The 23,372-nt window shown below is 40.5% G+C and overlaps 1 protein-coding gene across 3 annotated transcripts; it reads left to right on the forward strand.

The window, feature by feature from the left end:
* Positions 1-7,203: 7,203 nt before the first annotated feature.
* On the forward strand, positions 7,204-18,224 carry LOC131166877 (calmodulin-binding receptor-like cytoplasmic kinase 2). 3 transcript variants are annotated; one of them, XM_058125490.1, is made up of 7 exons: positions 7,253-7,561; positions 9,920-10,067; positions 16,043-16,287; positions 16,389-16,557; positions 16,695-16,784; positions 16,918-17,219; positions 17,501-18,224. In XM_058125490.1, the coding sequence occupies exons 1-7, from the start codon at positions 7,541-7,543 to the stop codon at positions 17,789-17,791; spliced, it is 1,266 nt and encodes a 421-aa protein (XP_057981473.1). In that variant the 5' UTR covers positions 7,253-7,540; the 3' UTR covers positions 17,792-18,224. The 3 variants fall into 3 exon arrangements, with proteins under 3 accessions (XP_057981472.1, XP_057981473.1, XP_057981474.1); XM_058125491.1 differs by lacking the exon at positions 9,920-10,067 and having other exon boundaries at positions 7,258-7,561; positions 16,918-17,054; positions 17,154-17,219; XM_058125489.1 differs by lacking the exon at positions 9,920-10,067 and having other exon boundaries at positions 7,204-7,561.
* The last annotated feature ends 5,148 nt before the right edge of the window (positions 18,225-23,372 follow it).

Consider the following 23,372-nt stretch of genomic DNA (forward strand, 5'->3'; position numbering starts at 1 on the left):
ATCCGGTCACAAAGCCCATGGAAATATGCTTCCATTTCCATTCCGGAATAGCTAAGGGTTGTAACGGTCCTGCCGACCTCTGATGTTCAGCTTTCACTTGTTGCCACGTCAGACATTGCTCCACGAACTGAGCAAACTACCTTTTCATACCACTTCACCAGAAGGTCTCGCACAAATCCCGATACATCTTCATGCTACGTGGATGTACCATATACAACGAACGATGTGCTTCCTCCACGATCATCCTTCTGATCTCATCGTCATTTGGAATACACAGCCTAGTCCCAAACTTCAACACACCTCCCTTGGAGATGTTAAAATTCGCAGCTAACCCCTACTATACTTTCTCCACAATCTCAGTCAACTTCGCATCACTAGCCTACACGGCCTTAATACGCTCAAACAAAGTCATTTGGATCACCAAACTAGCAATGAAAGCTTGATGATCACCAGACACCAACTCTATATCAAGGCTTTCCAGATCCCATTTGATATGATGCTGGGCTACCACTGCTGATACTTCCGCATGCTCCGACTTCCGACTCAACGCATCGGCTATCACATTAGCTTTCCCCGGGAGATAACTGATGGTGCAATCATAATATTTGATCAGATCAAGCCACCTTCGTTGCCTCATATTCAACTCCTTCTACGTGAAAAAGTACCTGAGGCTTTTGTGATCAGTGAAAATCTCACACTGAACACCGTACAAGTAGTGTCGCCAGATCTTCAGTGCATAAACTACAACAGCTAATTCTAGATCATGCGTAGGGTAATTCTTCTAGTATTCTTTGAGTTTACAAGAAGTATAAGCTATTACCTTACCCTACTACATAAGCACACATCCCAAACCCTTCAGAGACGCGTCGCTATAGATCACAAAGCTGCCATCCTCAAAAGGAATGGTCAAAACTGAAGCAGTAACCAATCGTTGTTTCAGCTCCTGGAAACATTGCTCGTAATCCTCTGTCCAGTCAAACTTCACCCCCTTTCTGGTCAATTGTGTCAAAGGCCCAGATAGCTTAGAGAATCCCTCCACGAACTGATGATAATAACCCACCAGTCCTAGGAAACTCCGAACCTCCTGCACATTCTTCGGTCTCTCCTAATTGACCACAACTTCGATCTTGCTAGGATCAACTGAGATACCGCCTTTAGATACCATATGGCCTAAAAATGAGACCTGATTCAACCAGAACTCACACTTCTTCAGCTTAGCATACAACTTCCTTTCCTGTAGAACTTGTAGCACTAACCTTAGATGGTTTTCATGCACTTCCGTACTCCTCGAGTATACCAGAATGTCATCGATGAACACCACTACGAACTGGTCCAGGTATTCATGGAAAACCCTGTTCATCAAATCCATGAACATAGGTGGATATTCGTTAACCGAAAAGGCATAACTAAGAACTCGTAGTGGCCGTATTTGGTTCAGAAAGCAGTCTTCACAACATTTTCAGATCGAACCCTCACCTGATGATACCCTGACCGTATGTTGATCTTCAAAAAGACCTGCGTCCCCTGTAGCTGGCCAAAGAGATCATCGATACGAGGCAACGAGTAACGATTCTTCACAATCACCTTGTTGATCTCATGGTAATCAATGCACATGAGCATCGACCCATCCTTCTTCTTCACAAACAAAACTAAAGCTCCCCAAGGCGAAACACTCGGTCGGATAAAGCCCTTGTCTAGTAATTCTTGCAACTGCTCCTTCAACTCCTAAAATTCTGTTGGAGCCATCCAATACGAAGCTTTAGAGATCAGTGCCTTGCTAGGAAACAACTCTATTGCAAACTCCACCTCATGATCCGAAGGTAAACCGGGTAAGTCTTCGGGAAACACATCCGAGAACTCGGTAACTACTCGAATATTCTTAAGCTTTAACTCATCCTGGAGCGGTTCCCTTATAGAAGCTAGGTACCCCTGACATTTGTCCAAGAGTAACCTCCTCACCTGTAATGCCAATAGAACCTATGGCGTCAAACGCACACACGATCCTACAAACTCGTACTCCTGCTCCCCAAGAGGTCTGAACACTACTACCTTTCCACGACAGTCGATCACAGCATAACTAGAGGATAACCAATCCATTCCTAGTATGACATCGAACCCAAACATGTCATATACCACAAGATTTGCCCGTAGCAGCCTTTCCTGAATTACCATTGGGTAGTTTTCTAACATCCTCCTACAGAACGATACACTCTCAAAATGGTGTAGTTACAGACAATTCTTCATTCATGACTCAGGTCTCAACCCCACACAGTTTTACAAAGTTAGCAGATATAAAGGAATAGGTTACACCCGAATCAAATAAAACCACAACTTTATTTAAAAGCAACATCATAGTACCTATCACCATATTCCCCGTATCTTCACCATCCGCTGAAGTAAGTGAGTATACCCTTACCGGAGCTATGTTCGCCTGATAAGTTCCCCGGGATACCTGATTACTTCCCCAATTTTGACTCAAAGCGGGCGTACCCCTCTTTGGTGCGTGACAATCCTGAGCCATATGACCTGACTGGCCACAGTTGTAGCAGTTACCCCCAAACGGCTGGCATTCACCGCTATGCCATCTGTGACACCTGATACAATGATCACCCGACTGACTTGCCTGAGAACTCTGACGCTCGGTATTCTTATGGTAACCCAAGCCCTTGTTCTTCTTCTTCCATGATCCCTGGCAGGAACCAGATTGAGAACTAGAAGGTACTAGCCTCTTCTTCAGTTCCTGATCCACCTCATCCTCTCGGATGCCGGTCTCGATCACAGTGGCCTTATCCACCAAAATCAAAAACTCACGGATATGAAGTATACCCACTAATCTACAGATGTCCTTCCTCAAGCCCTTCTCGAAACTCCGAGTCTTCTCATACTCGCTCGAGATCAAGCACGGTGCGAAACAGGATAGCTCTATATACAGAGTAGCATACCCCTGCACCATCATATCTCCTTGTATCAGAGTAGAGAACTCATCCGCCTTTGCATCACGTGTGGAGACCGAGAAGTATCTCTCAAAGAACACTTCCTTGAAATGGCTCCATGTCATCTCTATAGAATCGGCTCTCTGCTTCTCCAGAAGACTCATTACAGTCCACCATCGCCCCACCTCCCCAGACAGCTGCAAGGTAGTGTAGAGGACTCTCTACTTATCCGTGCAGTGTAGGACCTCTAGAATCCTCTCGGTTTTCTCGACCCAGTCCTCTGCTATCATTAGATCAGGTCTTCCTGGAAACGTTAGAGGGTGTCTACGTGTGAACCTCTCGATGGTACACCCCGTAGCAATAGGAGAGCGTTCGCATCTCCTAACACTCCGCCCAATCTCCCGCATAACCTGCCTCGTCAACCTTCGACGCATAGAAGGAGACTCATCTCTCGCAATCTCCTTGGAGCCACTTTCCAAGTTATTATCTTAGGGCTCCATTTTGAAAATACGATAGGAATCTATTAGCACTCCTACGTTACGTACAATTAACACAATCATTTACAACTAATCATGTTAACTACCATCTCACGGGTCCAGGTCTGTCCTATCACACCGACACGAAATTCATCAATGGTTTATCGTGATTTTACTGAAATCATCATTCTAGGAAAAACACATAACACCGCCAACGAGTCCCTGTCTAGCAACAAAACAACCCTTGATCTTCTCTCTTTCTTTCTCATCTCTCTCATTCTCTTTCATCTCTTTTAATTCAATCTTTTTTCTTTTTAGCACTTATCTATGCTCTTCTCTCTCTCTCTCTCTCTCTCTCTCTCTCTCTCTCTCTCTCTCGTACTCCTTCTCAATCTCACCTCCCTTTTTTTCCTCTAAACTTCATTTTATATTTCTCACTTTGCCTGTCAAGTGAAGGCTTCATGGCAGAGAGCTTCAAGCTTTTTGCCTCGTCTCTTAAATCTTAGTTGGATCCACTTGAAGGTATACCCAATCTATCTCTCTTTCTCCATTTCTCTCCTTTTATTGTTTTTCTCTTCTATTTTATTGGATTTCTTATGTTTTCTTACATGTTCCCACGAGCCAAACAATGGGATTGAGGGGCTTATTGACCTGGGTATTAACCTAGGTTAAGTTAAGGTTGAGTTTAGGCTTGGGTTAGGTTAGGATGAGGGTTAGGTTAGGCTGGGTGGTTTGGGTTAGGTTAGGTTAAGTTGGGCTCGGGTTGAGTTGGGTTAGATTAGGTTAGGTGGGGTTGAGCTTGGGTGGTCCTAGGTTAGTTCGAGTTAGGCTAGGCCTAATTGGGCCTTGGTCCAAGTCTTAGCTTTTAGGTTGAGTTGGTCCAAACCTAGTTAGGATTTAGATTAGGATAAGTGGGTTTTGGGGATTGGGATTAGTTTAGTTTATTTGGGCTAAGGCAGTTGGGCTCTAGTTAATAGGGTTTGGGCCTAAGAAAGTTAAGTTAGGATTGGGCTTGGATTGGGTAATTCGGCTTGAACTGGTATGGGCTTATTGGTTTAGGGGGGGTTTGGGCTTATGTTAACATTTAGGCTTGGGTTTAGTTACATGTCTTAGGCTAGGTTAAATTTGGGTTTGGCTTTGGATTGGGCTCGAGTCATTGTAGGCTGACCTAGGCCCATTTGGGCCTAAGGTTGGGGTTGAGGGTTAAGTCTAGGTTTGGGTCTGAGATTTAGATGGGTTATGGGCCTTAGGTTTAGGTGGGTTAGGTTGGGTTAAGGTAGGTTGGCCCAGGGCCAACGGGTAGCAGGGTTAGTTAACCTAAGAATTTGGGTCCTTTGATCCAAGTCCTGAGTTGTTTAACCTAAGTATTTAGGTTAGGATGACCTGGGTATTTGGGTCCTTTTAGGATATTTGGGTCAGATTGACCCAAATTTTCTAAGTATTTCATCAGATCTATTTAGGGTTCTTGTACGATCCTTGGGGGATTTTGAGTTTTGTTGGGGAATTTGAAGGGGGTTGTTGGTGTTTTTGGTTTCTAATTTTGGGATATGAAGGGCTCTAACCTAAGGGATTTTTTTTTGGGGGGGGGGGGGAGGTTAGCTAATGGGTTTCGAAGGAAGGGTTTTGGGTTCAAGCTAAGGGGACTTTGGGTTCTGATTTTGGGTGTAAACCATAGCAAAATTCAAAACAATTTGTGATTAAAATTGCATATTCTGCCAACTCAGTCAAACACAACCAAATACACAAAGCAGAACTAAGAGAATGGGGTACTTATCTCCTTTAACTCCTCTTCTTCCCTGCTTCTACACTGCCTTGACTTGGTTCTTCCTTTCTTAACCCACGTTCTGTCTTTTGCTCGCTGAGCTCCGAATCTTTCTTCTTATTTGATTTAACTTCTACTCAGCTTTCTTCTTTAGCTACTCCTTTTAATTTCTCCAACTCAACTCCTCCTTGATCTCTCTATTCTCACTTCATTGTTTTTCTTTTGCTCTATCGAGTGCTTCCTAATTTTTTCCCCTCCTTCCCTTTTCCTTCTTTGGAAATTTCTATTTATAGATAAGGAGAATAAAGGGAAGGGCCTTAATTGTCCCTTCATTTATTGAGAGGGGAGGTGGGGCCGAAAGAGAAAGTAGGCTCTGGGGAGCTTGCTCCATTTTAAGGGCTTTAAAGAGAGTTGGTGGGCAACAATTAAGATTTCTTGGAAAACCATGGGGGGCCTAGATTGAGTTAGCATTATTTATTTATTTATTTATTATAAATAAAATCCCCAAGTTGGATTCTCAATCCAACTGAGGCCCATGATGGGCCTAAAGTTAAAAACCAGCCCAATTGGGCTTAAAATTAGCAAAGACCCATAATGGGTCTAAATTTCTCAAGTGGGCCGAAAGTTAAAAACTAGTCCAATTGGGCTTTAAAATTAGCAAAGGCCCATAATGGGCTTGAATTTCTCAAAGCCCAACTCGGTTTTTTGTTAGGTTGCTACTAATCTAGGTTTGCTTTTTGTGTGTGTAGGTACAGGAACTCTAGAAGGCTAGCCCACGTGGAAGTTTTTTCCTTTTTTAAATAATATATATCATTTCTTGACCGTACTTTTATAAATGAAAAAAAAAATTATTGAAAAAAAAATAAAATTGAAATGCTCAGGGTGGTGAGGATATGTAAGCAAAATGGGGTGCCCCCCTCGAGAGTGACCGCTTACACAAAGAGCTTAGATGATACTTATATCTTTTCAAAACTCAAATTACAAAAACAACCTAATTATGTCTAAAATTAAAGTTGAAAAGGGTAAAAAAAAAAAAGTGTACGGATTTTACTATATAATGATTGGATCAAATAGGGTGTCTACAATGGTTAAAAATTAGAGCAAAAGACACTCACCTCTCTTGAGGTTTGACAAAAAAGACTAAGAGCTCTCATGAGGTTTCAAAAATGCCACAAACCTTCTTTGATGTTTCAAAAATGTCACAAACCTCCTTTGTGATTTAACAAAAAGACACAAACCTCCCCTAAAAAAACTTGTCTTTTTGTAAAATACAATGGGAGAATTGTGTCTTTTTTGCAAATTTCAGGGGAGGTCTTTGGAAGTCTTGAAATTTTAAGGGAGGTCTTTTGAATTTTTGAAACCTTAGGGAAAGATATTATCTTTTTATCAAATCTTAAGAAAGGTCAATGTCTTTTATCTTAAAAATTAAAAAAAAAATTAAATATTAAGAATGTGTTAAATTAAAATTGTATTTACTGATTTGATATATTTTTTATTTTTTTCTCACAATTTTCTTGATAACCAAACATTTCAAAGTAGAATCTTTCTTATATTCCTCTTCTTTTCTCAATATTTTTCAAATTTCAAACGGATATCAAGTGATTATCAAAAGAGTTGATCAAAGTTTTATTTAGAAAAGAAAATAAAAGAAACTAAAAATTATTTTACTTACAATTATTTTTATATCAAATACTATTAGAATTAAAAATTTATTTTAATACGATTAAAAATTCTTAAAATTAAACATTTATAATATTTAAAATTAAAATTTTATTTATTAATTTATTATATATATTTTTATTTTTTTTCACTTTTTTTGATAACTAAATAAAAAAAAAAATTTGATATTTTTCAAGTTACGAACAGAAACTACATGGTTGGAAATAAGAAAATAAAGAGTCCAAAAATATGTGTGTGTATATATTTTAAATTTATTTGTATAAAGATCTGCCCAATCAGATTCTGAGGTGAGTGAGTAAGCAACGGCGCAAGGCGTACAATGACAACTTCAACGGCGCAAGTTAGCGCCCTCAACCGTTGAAAAATCAAAGTCTTCTTTTTACCCCAGCTCCCAACTACCCGCCATTTCTCTCTCTCTCTCTCTCTCTCTCTCTCTCTCTCATTCTATCTGTGAGTTGTGACAGAGAAACTCCAACCTATGTTCGGCCACCGGAAACCTAGCTCCGGCATGCAGAGCGCATCAGAGCGTCCCATGCACTCGCCCAGCTCCGCCTACTCGGACTCTGCTACTTTCCAGAAGTCGTCTGGGAAGAATCCGGTAATGATCGCCGCCAAATCGGTGACAGGAGTTATTCGCGCGTGCTTCACTCCGCCGGAGGGAAAAATTTCGAGGAATTGGGCCAATTCTGATGAGTTCAAAGCACCTACTGGTAACCAAACTTCTTCAAAATCCAACTAACTTGCAAGCATTCAGGAGATTTAGTTTATTGTTTCAAGCAGTTGATTTTAGAATTTGCTTTAGAGGTTTGAAAATCTGAGATCGGAAGCTCATTTATTTAATGACTTTGCAGCCAAAATTTCTATTGCTATTGCTATCTTTACTGTCCTCAAGCTACTAACCTAAACTTGGTATCTTCCCCAATGCGTCGTGCCTTGACTTCTGTTGGTGTATCCCTAATTTCCCGTCTCTACAATATGGTAAATAGGAGCAGACAAAGCAAGTTTTGCACGAAGTAGTTGAGAAAGAAACCTTAATACGAGCCCAACTTGTCTCATGATTCCACTCACCAATTACTCCAGAAATTGAAGAGAGCTGAAGAGGAGATCTCCAAAACTTTACGAGAAAAGCAGTGAAAAAAGATTTTCAGGTTCAATATCTTTACTGCAAAGAACATGATTGCTTGGATTGCCGTTAACGCCCGCACTTCAATTGCCTCTCTTTAGGAGATAATCTATTTAGAGTTTCTATCCAGGCATTGTATTAGAGAAATATACTTTCCAGCTCAGACAAATATAAACTTTCCATTTTTTCAACTATCTCATGTATATATATATAGACCCTTGTAATCCTTATAATTAGTTTGAATCAATAGAGAAAAATTAATTTTTCTCCCAATTTTAACATGGTATCTGAGCAAAAAAACCTTTTTTCTTAACCTAGTTTTTTTAAATCTACCTTGCCACCGCATCCAACCGGCTTCACGCTGATCCTGTCGTCTCCGGCTTCTCTTCTCCGTTCCGGCATCGCTCTCTTCTCTCTCTCTCTCTCTCCTTTTTTTTTTTACGGCTGTCTTGCTGTCCCAACCGTCTGGTTCTTCTCCGCTCGGCCACAGGTTCTCCGTCATTCTGCTGTCTGTTTCCTGCAGGTCGTTTCTCCATCTCCGGCAGCTCGTACTCGTTTGTCTCTTCTTCTCCGGCAGTTCGTTCCGCGCTCTGGCGGAATCCCAGCTCTCAGCAGCATCCCTCAGTTTGTCCGGCATCGTCTCAGTCCCGATCTGTTTCTCCGGCATCCCTCCCAGTGCTCGCAGCATCTCTCGGCTGCTCTCTCCGGCGTCTCTCTGCTGCAACTCTCGGTATTCTCTTGTCTCACTCTGTCTCAGCACTCTCTCTTTCCGGCGTCTCTCTGCTGCAACTCTCGGCACTCTGCTCCGACACTCTCGTCATATCCTTGGGCAACCTCTCATTTGCGGCAACTTCCATACGCCAAAGGCTTAGTTTTTTCAATCTGAAAGCAGTTTAATTTGATTATGCTTTGTTTGTATCTGGAAAAGGAGAAATCTTAGTTGGATTGAACTGCATTCGATTACCAGTTCAATGGAGAAACGCCTGCAAGTTCGTGGCCGGTTCGATGAATTGTGTTCTAAATTTGTCGCACTTTAGGTGGTTATTTTGATGATTTCGTAGAATTAAGGAGTGCATCGTATTCTAGGAAATTTAGCATTATTACATTTTTTTGATTCAACAGTACTATGCAGCCCCCACCGCTGGTGCGGCAGTCCTGTCCATGCTAGGTCTCATGGTTGGTCCCAATCCCCATACAAGTTGTTGCTTGGAGACTCATATGCAATCTTAATTGTATTTGGAAGAAAAATACCCTCAGAAAGCCCCACTGTTAGTTGATCCTTAGTTAATCTGCAGGCTGCAAGTATAATCATTGTCTCAGTTTTGGCTTGCCTTAGTGGTCTCAACACTCCGACGGCACCTTCGGCTTCTCTGATTAAACTCAAAGATTATCAAATCGAAGGTTTATACTTTTTGGTCGTTGCAAAGCTCTGAGTTGACCGGACTCGGTGATTTTTTATATATTTGAACTATCTGACGTTATGGAAGCATCTGGTTCTTCAATGGCTGAAAATAATGTCACAGGTTCTTTAACCTCTTCTGAGATTGCTTTCCCTAGTCTCACCAGTGAACAATACCGTCAGCTCTTGGATCTTTTATCGCTCTTGAACTCCAATTCTGCCAATTTTGCTGGTAACCTTGCCTCTTTTCATTCTGCTTCTCTTTCTAACACTGAATGGATTGTTGATTCAGGTGCCTCCGATCGCATGACTTCCAATTTGTCTTCTTTTGATAATATTTAGCTTCTCAATCAGTCATGCCCCATTAAGCTTCCAAATGGTGACATTGTTTCTGTAACTCATACCGGTACTATGCAGTTTTCTCCAACGTTCTCTTTTTCTAATGTTCTTTATATGCCTTCATTTAAATTTAACTTATTATCCATCAGCAAACTTACCAAGGATCTCAATTGTGTTATATTTTTTCCCACCTTTTGTGTCTTTCAGGACCTATCAACGAGGAGGCTGATTGGAATGTGTGAAGTACGGGATGGGCTTTACCACTATAAACCTCCCTCCGCCTCAGTTTTCCACTCTCAACGTGTTTCTGACACTACTCTTTGGCATCAGCGTCTTGGTCACCCTTCTATATCATGTATTCCGAAAACCTTACATATTTCTTCTTCTCATCTGCCTTGTGATGTTTGTACTAGAGCAAAGCACACTCGTTTACCTTTTTCTTTAACTATAACTAAGAGCACATTTTGTTTTAATCGACTTTATTGTGATATATGTGGTGGTTATCCTACGACTTCACTTTTTGGTGCATATTATTTTTTAACAATCGTGGATGACTACTCGCGTAATACATGGGTCTATCTTATGCGCATGAAATCTGATACTTTCTCTTGCCTTACGAATTTTTGCACCATGGTTAAAAATCAATTCAATTGCACTGTTATGCACTTGTGTACTGATAATGGTAGAGAATTTCTATCCACTTCACTCCAAACTTTTTTCCATGATCAAGGTATTTTTCATGAGCGCACATGTGTGGATACACCTCAACAGAATGGTGTTGCCGATCGTAAACATTGCGATCTTCTTAATGTGGTTCGGTGTTTACATTTTCAAGCTAATCTTCTCATCTCTTTTTGGGTGAATGCATTCTCACAGCCACTTATTTAATGAACCGCACTCCTTCACCTAGCCTCAATCATAAGTCCCCTTATGAACTTCTTTTTCAAAAACCACCGTCCTATACACACTTGCGAGTGTTTGGGTGCTTGTGCTATGCCCAAACTGCTCGTCAACACCGCGATAAATTCTCTCCCCGTGCTTTTCAATGTGTTTTCTTAGGTTATCCTGCTCATCATAAGGCATATCGTGTCTATGATCTTGAAAACAGAAAAATTTTCATCTCCTGTGATGTCACTTTTGAAGAAAATGTTTTTCCCTATCATCTCATCTCTCCCACTCCTACATCTTCTCCAGTCCTTCCTCTTCCTATTCCTATTCCTGATATACATCCTTCCTACGTTTTACCTCCACCATCCACACCTAACCCTAACCCCTCATCTTTCCCTTCTTCTCCCTTGGTCTCCTCCCCGACACCTCCACCCTCACCCCCTGCGCCACCACCCCCTCCACCAACCTCTTTACGGCCCAAACGAGCTGTCACACATCCCTCTTACTTGATTGATTATATCTGCCTTATTTTACCAAAGTCCTCCACGGCTTCACAAGTTTCAAGATGTTCCTCAGGTACGGTTCATTGTCTCTCATCTTTTTTATCTTATCATCGTTTCTCTAATCAACATTTGGCTTTTCTTTCTGTCATGTTCCAACATCCCGAACCCACCTCATATTCTCAGGTTATGCTGCACCCACATTGGCGTGATGCCATGACTTCTGAAATCCAAGCTTTAGAAACCAATAATACATGGGTTCTTCGACAACTTCCATCTGGTAAAAAATCAATTGGCTGTAAATGGGTGTTCAAAATAAAACTTCGGGCCGATGGATCCATAGAGCGACACAAAGTTCGCTTGGTGGCGAAGGGCTATACTCAGGTAGAAGGTTTGGACTATCATGAAACTTTTGCTCCTATTGCTAAACTCGTTACTGTTAGGTGTGTTCTTGTAGTGGCTGTAACTCGGAATTGACATCTCTTTCAATTGGACGTCAACAACGCTTTTCTCCATGATGACCTCGATGAGGAGGTCTATATGCTCCCTCCACCGGGTTATTGCAAAAAGGGGGAGACTTGTATTTGTCGTCTTCAGAAATCCTTTTATGGTCTTAAGCAAGCCTCTCGCAATTGGTTCTCTAAATTATCTTATGTTTTACTTACTGCGGGTTTCACCCAATCTCAGGCCGACCATTTTCTTTTCACCCGTTCTCGGGGTCAGTCTTTTACTCTCATACTTGTTTATGTTGATGACATTCTCATTGCAGGTAATGATCTCTCCGATATTAGCATTTTCAAAGTCATGCTTGCTCAAAAATTTAAACTAAAGGATCTTGACAAATTGAAATATTTCCTTGGCCTCGAAGTTGCTCACTCTCCCACTGGCATATTTCTTAATCAATGCAAATATGCTCTTGACATCCTCACTGATAGCGGTCATCTTGGTACTCGTCCTGTCCACTTTCCTATGGAATAAAATCTCAAGCTCAATAATACTGATGGTGATCTTCTTTCCGATCCAAAGCTCATTTCAGTGATTCGTTGGACGTTTGATATATCTCACCATCACTCGTCCTGACATTGTGTTTTCGGTCAACATTCTCAGTCAATTTATGCACCAGCCTAGACGGCCACATTATGATGCTGCTGTACGTTTTTTTCGATACATTAAGACATCTCTAGGACAGGGCTTATTTTTTTCTACTGCCAACACTCTTCAAGTCTCAGCCTATTCTGATTTGGATTGGACTAGTTGTCCCCTCACTCGTCGCTTCACCACTAGTTTTTTCATTCAATTGGGCACTAGTCCGATTTCCTGGCGTACTAAGAAACAAATTACCGTGTCTCGCTCCTCCGCTGAAGCTGAGTACCGTGCACTGGCTTCCACTACATGTGAACTTACATGACTCAGAACTCTTTTAAATGATCTTGGAGTACCACATTCCCAGCCTATGCTCTTATATTGTGACAACCAAGCGGCTCTTCACATTGCCCAGAATCCAATTTTCCACGAACATACAAAACTTATAGAAATCAATTGTCACATTGTTCGTGAGAAGTTACAGGCTGACCTCCTTTTTACTAAGCATATTCCTACCCACAGTCAGCTTGCCGATATCTTCACCAAAGCTTTGGGTCGTGAACATTTCTAAGACTTATCACGCAAGTTGGGCACTACGGATCTTCATGCTCCAACTTGAGGGGGAGTATTAGAGAAATATACTTTCCATCTTAGACAAATATAAACTTTTCATTTTTTTAACTATCTCATGTATATATATGCTCTTGTAATCCTTGTAATTAGTGTGAATCAATAGAGAAAAATTAATTTTTCTCCCAATTTTAACACATTGAAATAATGCTTAGGGATGTAATTGTTAAACCAGATTAAAATGTGTCAGGACTCTTTTCCTTTAGAACATCCCAAGTAGAGGCTGTTGAGAACTTATCCTTTTTAGCAGGCAACTGATAACATGATCATCCTCACTAGAGGAAACATAACACCACAATAAGCACACTGAATGGCAACCAAACCATGTGATCAAGTCGGAGGCCAATGCTAATCAACAATATCAATTTTTGTAGAAACCTTAACATTCGCTAATAAATCCAAGCATTGATGACGCTTATTTATACATTGAGTCTAGAGAGGACCATGAGAGTGCATCTTGCCAAAGTGGACTGACCATTACCGACAACTGCATGAAGAGCAGTTTTGCTTCTCTTGATTTTGCTATCTACTCTGGTCTCAAGAGCAATCAGCTGGAACTTCTAAATCCCAGAAATCCTACTTCCAGCCAAATATGCCTACCCAAACCACCCACAAAGAGCTCACTTGAGTTAAAAAATCCCCAATGTTTCTAAGTGTACATGTCTTGTCCCAAATTTGAACTCTTGTAGTGCTCATGTCACCCTAGATTTATGATTCAAAGTGAACTCGAACTCTTTTTGTAACTCTAGCATCATTATCAGTACCTCTCTGTAACAAAACACTTTCAATCCACTGCATCGATGGCTGTTAGACAACCATGTTACATAAAAGCTTAAGCTATTAGGTTGGGGCCAAAAACGTGTATTAAGCCTTACACTCCTCTGCACGTGCAGCTCGACAACACACAATAAATAACAACGATTACATTGAATACAATAATTTTTAAACACCACACAATAAATGCGGGCAATGAGACTGAAAACCATGGCCTCTTGGACATGTTGACCACCACTTTACCTAAGAGCTTAAGTTGTTAGGTTGTGGGCCAGCAATGTATATCAGGCCTTAATAGTGACCTTTTTGGGAGAAAGAACATCTTGCACCACTGACGGGTGATGCTCAGTAATACTAGGATATTGACCTATAATCTCTAACAGCAAACAATAAATTTGTTTTAGCCCACCTATTAATTTGTTTTGCTCTACTCAATAAGATGATGACAATGCTTTCTAGTTAATTACTTTATATAAGAGGACATTGATGCATTTCCATGGGAAGAGCATCCAAACCAAACCATTATCTGCTAGAAGTTGGTCCAAAATCTTGGTTTATACCAGAGAAGATAATCTCTGTCTTTATACATTTGAGCTTTAAACCAGACAACAACAACAACAAACAAGGCCTTAAGTCCCGCTAGGTGGGGCGATAAGGATTCATATCATGGAGATTTGAAAAGTTTTACACTAGCTGTCAATTACCTAACGCAATCCTCCTCCTTTACTCGGGCTTGGGACTAGCTGCTCGTGAAAAGATTTAGAACATTGAGTGCATCATAGGCTGAGTAAGCTTCAAACCAGACATCAAATAAAAATTATATAGAATTGTTGGACTAGCTTTCAAAGAATCCAAACTCCCATTGGTGAGTACTATCAAATCATCAAGGAGCATGAATGTTATAACCAATCTTCTCACATCTACGATGCTATCTAAGGAGTTTTTCTTTAATAGAATTGTTAAGCTCTCAAGAATCCTAATTAAAAAGTAAAAACCTTCATTATGATGTGGAAATAAAAGTGAAACGGTATCACCTTGCCAAATAGGGATGCAATCAAGTTGAGCTGAACCGAGCTTTAACATGTTCAAGCTTTGCTTGTTTAATAAATGAGAATATAAATTGATTTCAAGCTAGGATCATGTTAAATAAATGAACTGAGCTCAGCCCTGTTCATGTTTAGATAATTTATTAATCGAGCTTAAAACGAGCATAAATGAGCCAAGTCTTATCTTGTTCAATTTTTATTGCTTATTAATAACCTTTAAAATTAAACCTTAAATTGCTAATTAATGTGAACAAGCAAATGTTTTAGTTCATTACAACCATTTGTGCAATATTTTGATTTGTTTCTTACTATCTTATGAGAAAAATTTTAAAGATAAATAAAAATATGTGATTAGTAATGATTACGGAGAAAATACTTATATATGTAAAGTAATGTCAATTTAAAATGAATTCAAAACAAAATATATAAATCAATGAGCCTCATAACATGCGCATTTGAGCTTTTATACAAAAATACTCATGAACTTAATTTCATTAATTAACTCAAAAGCCTTTTAAACAACCTTATTATTGAGTTTTTAAACTAGCTAACTTGTGAACTAGTTAAAAGAACTAGCTCGCAAGCTTTTTGCAAGCTGACTATCATCTAGCTCAAGCTCAACTCATTTATCTTCACCAAACGAGCCCGAATGAGCCATTTTCGAGTGAAGCACCAAGGAGCTTGCAAATGGAGTATTGCAGCCCTACCTATGCCCTCAGCACCAGAAATATAACCCATAAAAAAACATTTAAAGCAATAGAAAAAACTGGCAGGTTTTACTCCCCCTCAAATAAATAAATAAAAATTCCAGCATATGGAATAAAAAGGCTTCTTTGAATCAATCTTAGAAGAACATCTTGAAGATAGATATACTTTATGATTTTGATGATCCGTTCAGCCAGCAAAACATTCTCATAATTTCACTTAATTCTCCTTCTCTAATGAGAAAAATGAGAAAATAAGAAAGTAATAATTTTGATAAATGATATTAAAATGGCACACAGAAGAAAGAGAAGAAGAATGTGCTTAATCCTGCTTAATTTGATCAATTTTAGCAATATTAGAACTTTGTATCTAATAGATGATTCCCTGTATTTTGGGTGGAATATGAGTTTGATTCACATTCTGTGATTTTTTATGTGTTGTCCTGAAGAAAGTGCTGAAATTAGAACCTTTGGAGGCAATTTAAGTAGAACCATTAGATTAGGTTTAATATTGCACAGTTGGAATTTTTTTGTAGACTTTTAGGTGTATATTATCAAAATTCATTTAAAACCATTCCAGGCTGTGGCTTTGTAGTCACAGTTACTAATATTCCAAAGCTCCAATTCCAGGTGACTGTGGACAGCTTAATTGTTAATGGATTACATGAGTTTAAAAAGTAAAAAATTTATTTGTTCAATTATCAGTTGCGTCAGATGTTTCTGGGGCTAGCAGTCAAAGGAGTCGCAGTTCCAATCGAAGTATCTATGCCAGTTCATATAATTCAACACAGACAAGAGAGCCGGGCAGTGCGAAATTCACGATGGCAGAGATTAACAAGGCCACAAGGAACTTCTCCCCCTCTTTCAAGATTGGACAGGGTGGCTTTGGAACTGTCTACAAGGCAAGGCTTGATGATGGAACACAAGTAGCAGTTAAACGTGCTAAGAAGGTTGGCTAAGGTTTAGTTTGTTTTCTGGATGTGTTTGTAAGCCTCAAAACATAGAGTAGAAATTGGGGTTTTTATATTTTCTTGATGACCCATCATTGCAGATTGTGTATGATAAGCATTTGGGTGTGGAATTCCAAAGTGAGATCCGAACATTAGCACAAGTGGAGCATTTGAATTTGGTAAAGTTCTATGGTTACTTGGAGCATGAAGATGAAAGGATTGTTATTGTTGAGTATGTTCCCAATGGAACTCTCAGAGAACACTTGGACTGTGAGTTCTTCAATTTGACCCCATTTGCTTAGCTGTTATGCTTTATCTGTTCCTATCTCATGTGTGTTTGTGTGTTCGTGAACGCAATGTTCTTGACCTTCCTCTGGTCATGCTTTATAATCGAGGGACTAGTGCAGGCATGTATGGCAATGTTCTTGACCTTGCTGCACGGCTAGATATTGCAATAGATGTTGCTCATGCTGTCACTTATCTCCATATGTACACAGGTATGTGTTTGACACAGCACAAGTCACTTTGTTTTCATTGAAACAAATAATATTCAAGTTGCCATTTCTGACTTAATAACATCTTGATTCTTGATTGAGAGATCTAATGAATTATGATTAATTTTCCATGCAGATCATCCTATCATCCATAGAGACATTAAATCTTCCAACATTCTACTCACTGAAAACTTTCGAGCCAAGGTAGCTGACTTTGGTTTTGCTCGTCTAGGTGCCGACAGTGAATCCGGTGCTACCCATGTGTCTACCCAGGTAAAAGGAACTGCTGGTTATTTAGACCCAGAGTATTTGAGAACCTATCAACTCACTGAAAAGAGTGATGTTTATTCATTTGGTGTGTTACTTGTGGAGCTATTAACGGGAAGGCGACCTATTGAACCGAAACGGGAAATCAAGGAGCGTATAACTCCAAGATGGGTGCGATTATTTCTCCCACTCTTCTTTGTTAAATTAATTTCACTACTCTCTATCTTGTCTGTATGTGTGTGTGTGTGTGTGTGTGTCCATGTGTAATTTGTCCATATTAAATGCTACCAAAAAGTGAACATGCAATGCTATTTTAAGCTCAACCATTCCTTTGTCAATGGGCACATTCACTCTACAGCTTAACAAATCCGTCTTTAAACAACCCGAAGATATCTCATTTGCCAATGTTAAAAAGATGTTTTTCTCCCTAGTTTGACTTTGAATAACTCCAGGCAATGAAGAAATTTGGTGAAGGGGAAGCCAATGCAATCTTGGACCCAAGGCTGGAACTGACTGCAGCAAATAACTTAGCACTAGAAAAAGTTCTAGAACTAGCCTTACAATGTATGGCTCCACACAGACACAATCGGCCAAGTATGAGGAGGTGTGCAGAGGTCCTTTGGAGCATTCGCAAGGATTATAGAGATCAAATGGCTTCAGACTTCTGCTCATTGTCCTCCGGTTCCTTGAGGACTAGTTCAATAAAAGAAGAGAAAAAAATGATTGAATCAGATGCGGAGTGAGAGTTCCATACTCGCGAAGTAAAATTTGCGTCAGGGATGGAAACCAGTGAGCTGTTTTCTTCTTTTGAAGAAACAGGCAACCGACGAAGTTGAATATTTGAGTCCATCACGCAAGGAGGCAATAATTTCCCAAGAAAAAAAAAGACGTGAAAATGCTTCAAGGGATTATTTGTTGCAAGATCATAGAGGAATCTGCGGATGAAGTTTGCTTGTGTATAGGAAATTCAGTTAAGATGGGGAAGAGCTTTGCTTCCTCCTTATTCTTGTGTGTATCTCCTCCTTACCACCACAGATTTTTTTTTTTTTTTCCCTGTTTGAAAATTTGATGTTTTGGACGATTTCTATTAGCAAAGCCATGATATTCAGATTATGTATTTGGATTCTTCTCCAAGGTCATATTGTATTTTAGGTGCAGACATTCTATTGCCCACAATTCCAGAATTAATTCAACCCAAACCATATCACCCAAAAAGAAAAAAATCATTTGCTAATCATTTTGACCTTTTCTTTTTCTTTTTTCCTACTCTTTATATATATATATATATATATATATATATATATATATATATATATATATTGTATGCTTGTGATGTGTTTTCACAAGTTTGAAATCCCTAGTGATTCTCCTCTTTTTCTTTGTCCTGTGTTCCGCTCGCTTCACATTTGCTAGGGAAGTATCTCGCAGACCTCCTTGTAAGGGGATGCATTAGTTGAATATTTTCTCTAAGATGACAATTTTTTTTTTTTTTTTAATTTATTCATTTTACCTTTGTTTTCAAAATCACGTCAATATTGGAAAATAGGGGCTCAAATTAAAGCTTTGTTTTTTTTTTTGTTTCTTAGAATAGGGATCTTGTTTGCAATTAGAGGAGTGCCTGGTTGGCGCAATGCAGTGGTTGTCAGGACCGCCACATGGTAACTAGGGCAAACTGATGTCCCTTTTTATCTCTCTCAGGATTAACGAGCAGTCCTTACCAATTAATGGACAATATTGCCCCTAAACATAGAATAACAAAAGTCAAACTGAAGGGATGAATTAATGTGATTTTTTAAGAAGGGCAAAGTTGAATGTAACGACAAATATGGAATTTTGTAGAGGAATTGCATAGAAGTTGAATCTAGGGGTTGATTGAGAATTAAAAGTGAAATTATAGGAATGGAGTATGATGTAGGTGAGGGGCAGAGGGAGTGAAGATAGTATCACACATTTACAAAGGCTGCACTACTTGGCAAATTTAAAAGATTACCGCATACATGCCTTTTCTCTAACATATATTCCTCTCATCCAAGTTCCCACGTAGAGAGGCTCTACTACTTAGAAAGTTTAAAGCCCCTCATATGACAAGAGCACTAATTTAATGGATTATCTAGGTCCATTATAGTATTTGATATATCCTAAATATATCAAAGTCAAAACAGTCCATCAGCCACAAAGGAGCATTAAGGAGCAGCTGCAATCGGGGTCATTATTGCTCAAGGATAGCTGTTCTGAAGGGGTCAACCCCATGTAGGCTAGAGCGATCCACGCTCGTGCCATCGACAGCTGTCATCGGCCCCTTAAAGGCCAGAGCGATTCACGCCCGCACCATATCTGACCAATAAATTGTCTACACCCTTGGGTCAACTTTAGCCACTATAAGTAGGGACTCAGGCAAGAGGTCAATGTAAGTCATTCTTAACCCACTCTTACTGTTGCATTCAACCTCTTTGAAGCATTCCCTTTACATAGGCATCAGAGTAATCCCCTGGAGTACACCCCGAGTCCTCCAAGCCTGTTTTGTTTTCAGTTTTTTCAGGTCATCGGAAGTTAGAGAGCAGCCTTGCAAGTCATTGCTATTTTTATCCCACAACAGTTGACTCCATCTGTGGGAACTTGCTTCTGAGAGGTGTTCATCTCGCTCTCGACCTCCGACACCCGAATAATGACAATTACTCATGGCTCAAACTCCGGCCTTGCCGCTAGAAAAGAATCACCCTAGTCCATTCACTCCACACCCGTAGAACGTTCGAGGGTCACCAAAGAGGAATTTCTCACCTTCCAAAGGAGAATGGAAGCGTCCCAGAAGAAGATGGAGGATATGTTCAACCTACTCTTGCAACAAAAGAGTAAGGAAGAGCATATTCCCCGCCAACAACAGGTTAGCCCCAGCTCGCCTAAGAAAGTAGAGAAATTAAAAGAGAGTGGGGAAAAAACTGACCTCACTAAGAAGGTGGAAGACGCGAACAACATAGGAGTCAACGAGCAAAGATCGACCGAGTTAAAGGAGAGGATTAAAAAGATAGACCAAATTGAGAAGATGATGAAAGAGGGTCGAACCAACCCCTTATACGGGGAAACCTCTCTAAGATCCTCGGAGCCGCCATTCACCAAAGAAGTGATGGAGTTCCCGCTGCCCAACAAGTTCAAAATGCAGTCAATCATCTGGACACCTTCAAGGTGTTGATGCAATTGCATGGCACACCTGATGCCATCATGTGCCGGGCATTTGCAGCCACCCTTAAAGGTAGTGCTAGGGATTGGTACCGAACCCTACAACCTGGATCAATCGGCTCCTTCTTTGAGATGGAGTAGCTGTTCACTGGCCATTTCCTCAGTAGTTAGAGAATCATCAAAACATCGGCTCATCTGATGAGCATGGTTCAGGGAGAACGGGAGATACTAAAAAAATTCATGCACCGTTTCCTCACTGCGACCGTAGAGATCCGCAATTTGGACATGGGGGTGGCTTTGGCAGCTCTGACCACGACCCTTCAGTCGGGAAATTTCTTGTATTCATTGGGGAAGAAGCTGCCAGCTGACATAGGAGAATTGATGGCTAGAGCACAGAAGTATGTCAACCTGGAAGAGATGATGGATATAAGAGGAAATCGGATTGAGTTGAAAAGGAAGGGTAACATATAGATTGGCGAACCTTCTAGACCTGTGAAGAGGCAAGAGAGCAACACGCTACATGCTAGCTCTAAGGTGAGAGGGCACACTAGTAAGTTTCAAACTTATACTCCCTTAAACACACCACGAATCGATGTGTTGATGCACATAAGAAAGAAGGAGTATGTGTCATGGTCCGAACCTATGCGAACACCCTTATATAAACGGAACATGTCAAAGTTTTGTCAGTTCCATAGGGATCACAGGCACGATACCAAGGAATGTATTCAATTGAAGAATTAAACTGAGACCTTAATAAAGAAAAAAAAAAAGGTCACTTGTTGAGGTTTGTAAAGAAAGGGGACCGTCAAGGGGAAGCTCATAAGCAGAAAAGGCCAAATAGGGAGGAGAAAGAGGAACAAATTGTTGGGGAGATCGCAATGATCTTTGGCAGATCGGCTAGTGGTGGAGACAATGGAGGAGCTCGAAAGAGGTATGCTAAGCTAGTGCTCTTAATGGAGACAAAGGAGCCGAGTGGAAAAAGACAAAAAAAGGAAGACCTTATCACCTTTGATATCAAAGATGAAGAAGGAGTACAACAGCCTCATGATGATGCTCTAATAGTCTCCCTTCTAGTAGCTAACTACAAAGTGAGGCGCGTGTTGATAGACAAAGGGAGCTCGACCAATATAATATTCTGGTCGGTGCTCGAGGGAATGAAGATCGGTAGGGAACGCCTTAAATCAATCTCCACCCCCTTGGTCATATTTGGAGGAGATGTAGTACACCCCATGGGAACAATTACACTCCCAGTGACAATGGGAACAACCCCACAGCAAATCACCTCGTTGACGGATTTCCTGGTGGTTGATCGGCCATTAGTATACAACATCATACTAGGCCGCCCCTCACTCAATGTGGCTCGAGCCATAACATCTACGTAACATCTAAATATGAAATTCCCTACTCCGCATAGGATAGGGACGATCAAAGGAGATCAAGCAGTAGCTCAGAATTGCTACGTGATGGCGTTAAAAGGTAAGACCGAAGCAAGGGAAACCTTGACTATAGAAGACTTGGATGTGAGGGAAGAGTACCCACAAATTAGCACGTTGGATGATGACCTCACACGCATACCCATAAATGGTAATCAGGAGAAGTGTGTGCAGATCGGGAGTCGATTGTCTAACTCTTTAAAAGCATAACTGAGTAAGGAATCGAACGAGTTCACAGACGTGTTTGCCTGGTTGGCCAAACATATGCCAGGGATTGACCCTGCAATCATGGAACATAGGTTACAAGTAGACCCCAACCATAAGCCCATAAGCAGAAGAAGAGGAGCTTCACGTTGGAGCAGATCAAGGTAATAGACGAAGAAGTGACGAAACTAGCGCAGGCCAAATTCATCAAAGAGGTCAACTATCCAGAATGGCTAAGCAATGTGGTTCTGGTAAAGAAACCGAATGGAAAGTGGCAGGCGTGTATCAATTTCATGGACTTGAACAAGGCATGTCCAAAAGACAGCTTTCCTCTTCCTTGAATCGATTAGTTGGTGGACTCGATGTCTGGACATGAGCTCCTAAGCTTTATGGATGCGTATTCAGGATATAATCAAATCCTAATGCACCAAAGAGATGAGGAAAAAACATCCTTCATCATAGAAAGAGGACTCTATTGCAACCGATCAGTTGGTGGACTCGATGTCTGGACATGAGCTCCTAAGCTTTATGGATGCGTATTCAGGATATAATCAAATCCTAATGCACCAAAGAGATGAGGAAAAAATATCCTTCATCATAGAAAGAGGACTCTATTGCAACCGAATAATGCCCTTCAGGTTGAAGAATGCGGGGACAACGTATCAGAGGCTAATGAACAAGATATTCAAAGATCAGCTCGAAAAGACGATGGAGGCGTATGTAGATGATATGATGGTGAAAAGCTTGAAAGTGGGGGAGCACTGTAGGGATCTGAAGGAAACATTCGAACTGCTGCTTAGTTATCAAATGAAATTGAATTCGTCAAAATGCGTATTTGGTGTCTCTATAGGGAAGCTTTTAGGCTTCATGGTGATGCATAGAGGGATAGAAGCCAAACTTGACAATATAAGGGCGCTGCTAGAGATGAAGGCCCCTCGAACGAAGAAGGAGATCCAAGTCTTGACAGGAAGGATCGCCTCCCTCAGCAGGTGTGTCTCCTGTTCGGGGGATAAAGGTCTACCTTTCTTCAAGGTGGTGCGAAAGAAAGGAGGATTGAAATGGGGGGAGGAATAAAGTAAGGCCTTTGACCAGCTCAAGCAGTACCTTGGCTCCCCCCTCCACTGCTTACAAAGAAGAAAATAAGAGAAGACCTCTACCTATATGTGGCCTCGACTCCACATGTGGTCAGCTCAGTTTTGGTCAGTGAAGAAGAAAAGCAGCACAAACCCATATACTACACCAGAAAAGTGTTGAGCAGAGCTGAGATGTGTTGACTCTATGAGTCCAATCCTGTTTTGATAATGACAAATCACTTGGTATTTGATCTGTGCATTGAGATTGTGAATAGGAACAATATTTAGCATGCACGAAAGGATAGAAAGTCATGGAAAGACATGAAGACTAAAGTATATCCATCTTGGCAAAATCCATGGAAACAAAAGAGTTGAAGAATGAAGATGCAAGTGGAAAGTTCAAGATCGTCATAGGAATGGGTATTTAGAACTGAATGTAT

The sequence above is a fragment of the Malania oleifera genome, chromosome 10 (assembly GCF_029873635.1).
Source record: "Malania oleifera isolate guangnan ecotype guangnan chromosome 10, ASM2987363v1, whole genome shotgun sequence".
In the NCBI taxonomy this organism is placed as follows: domain Eukaryota; kingdom Viridiplantae; phylum Streptophyta; class Magnoliopsida; order Santalales; family Ximeniaceae; genus Malania; species Malania oleifera.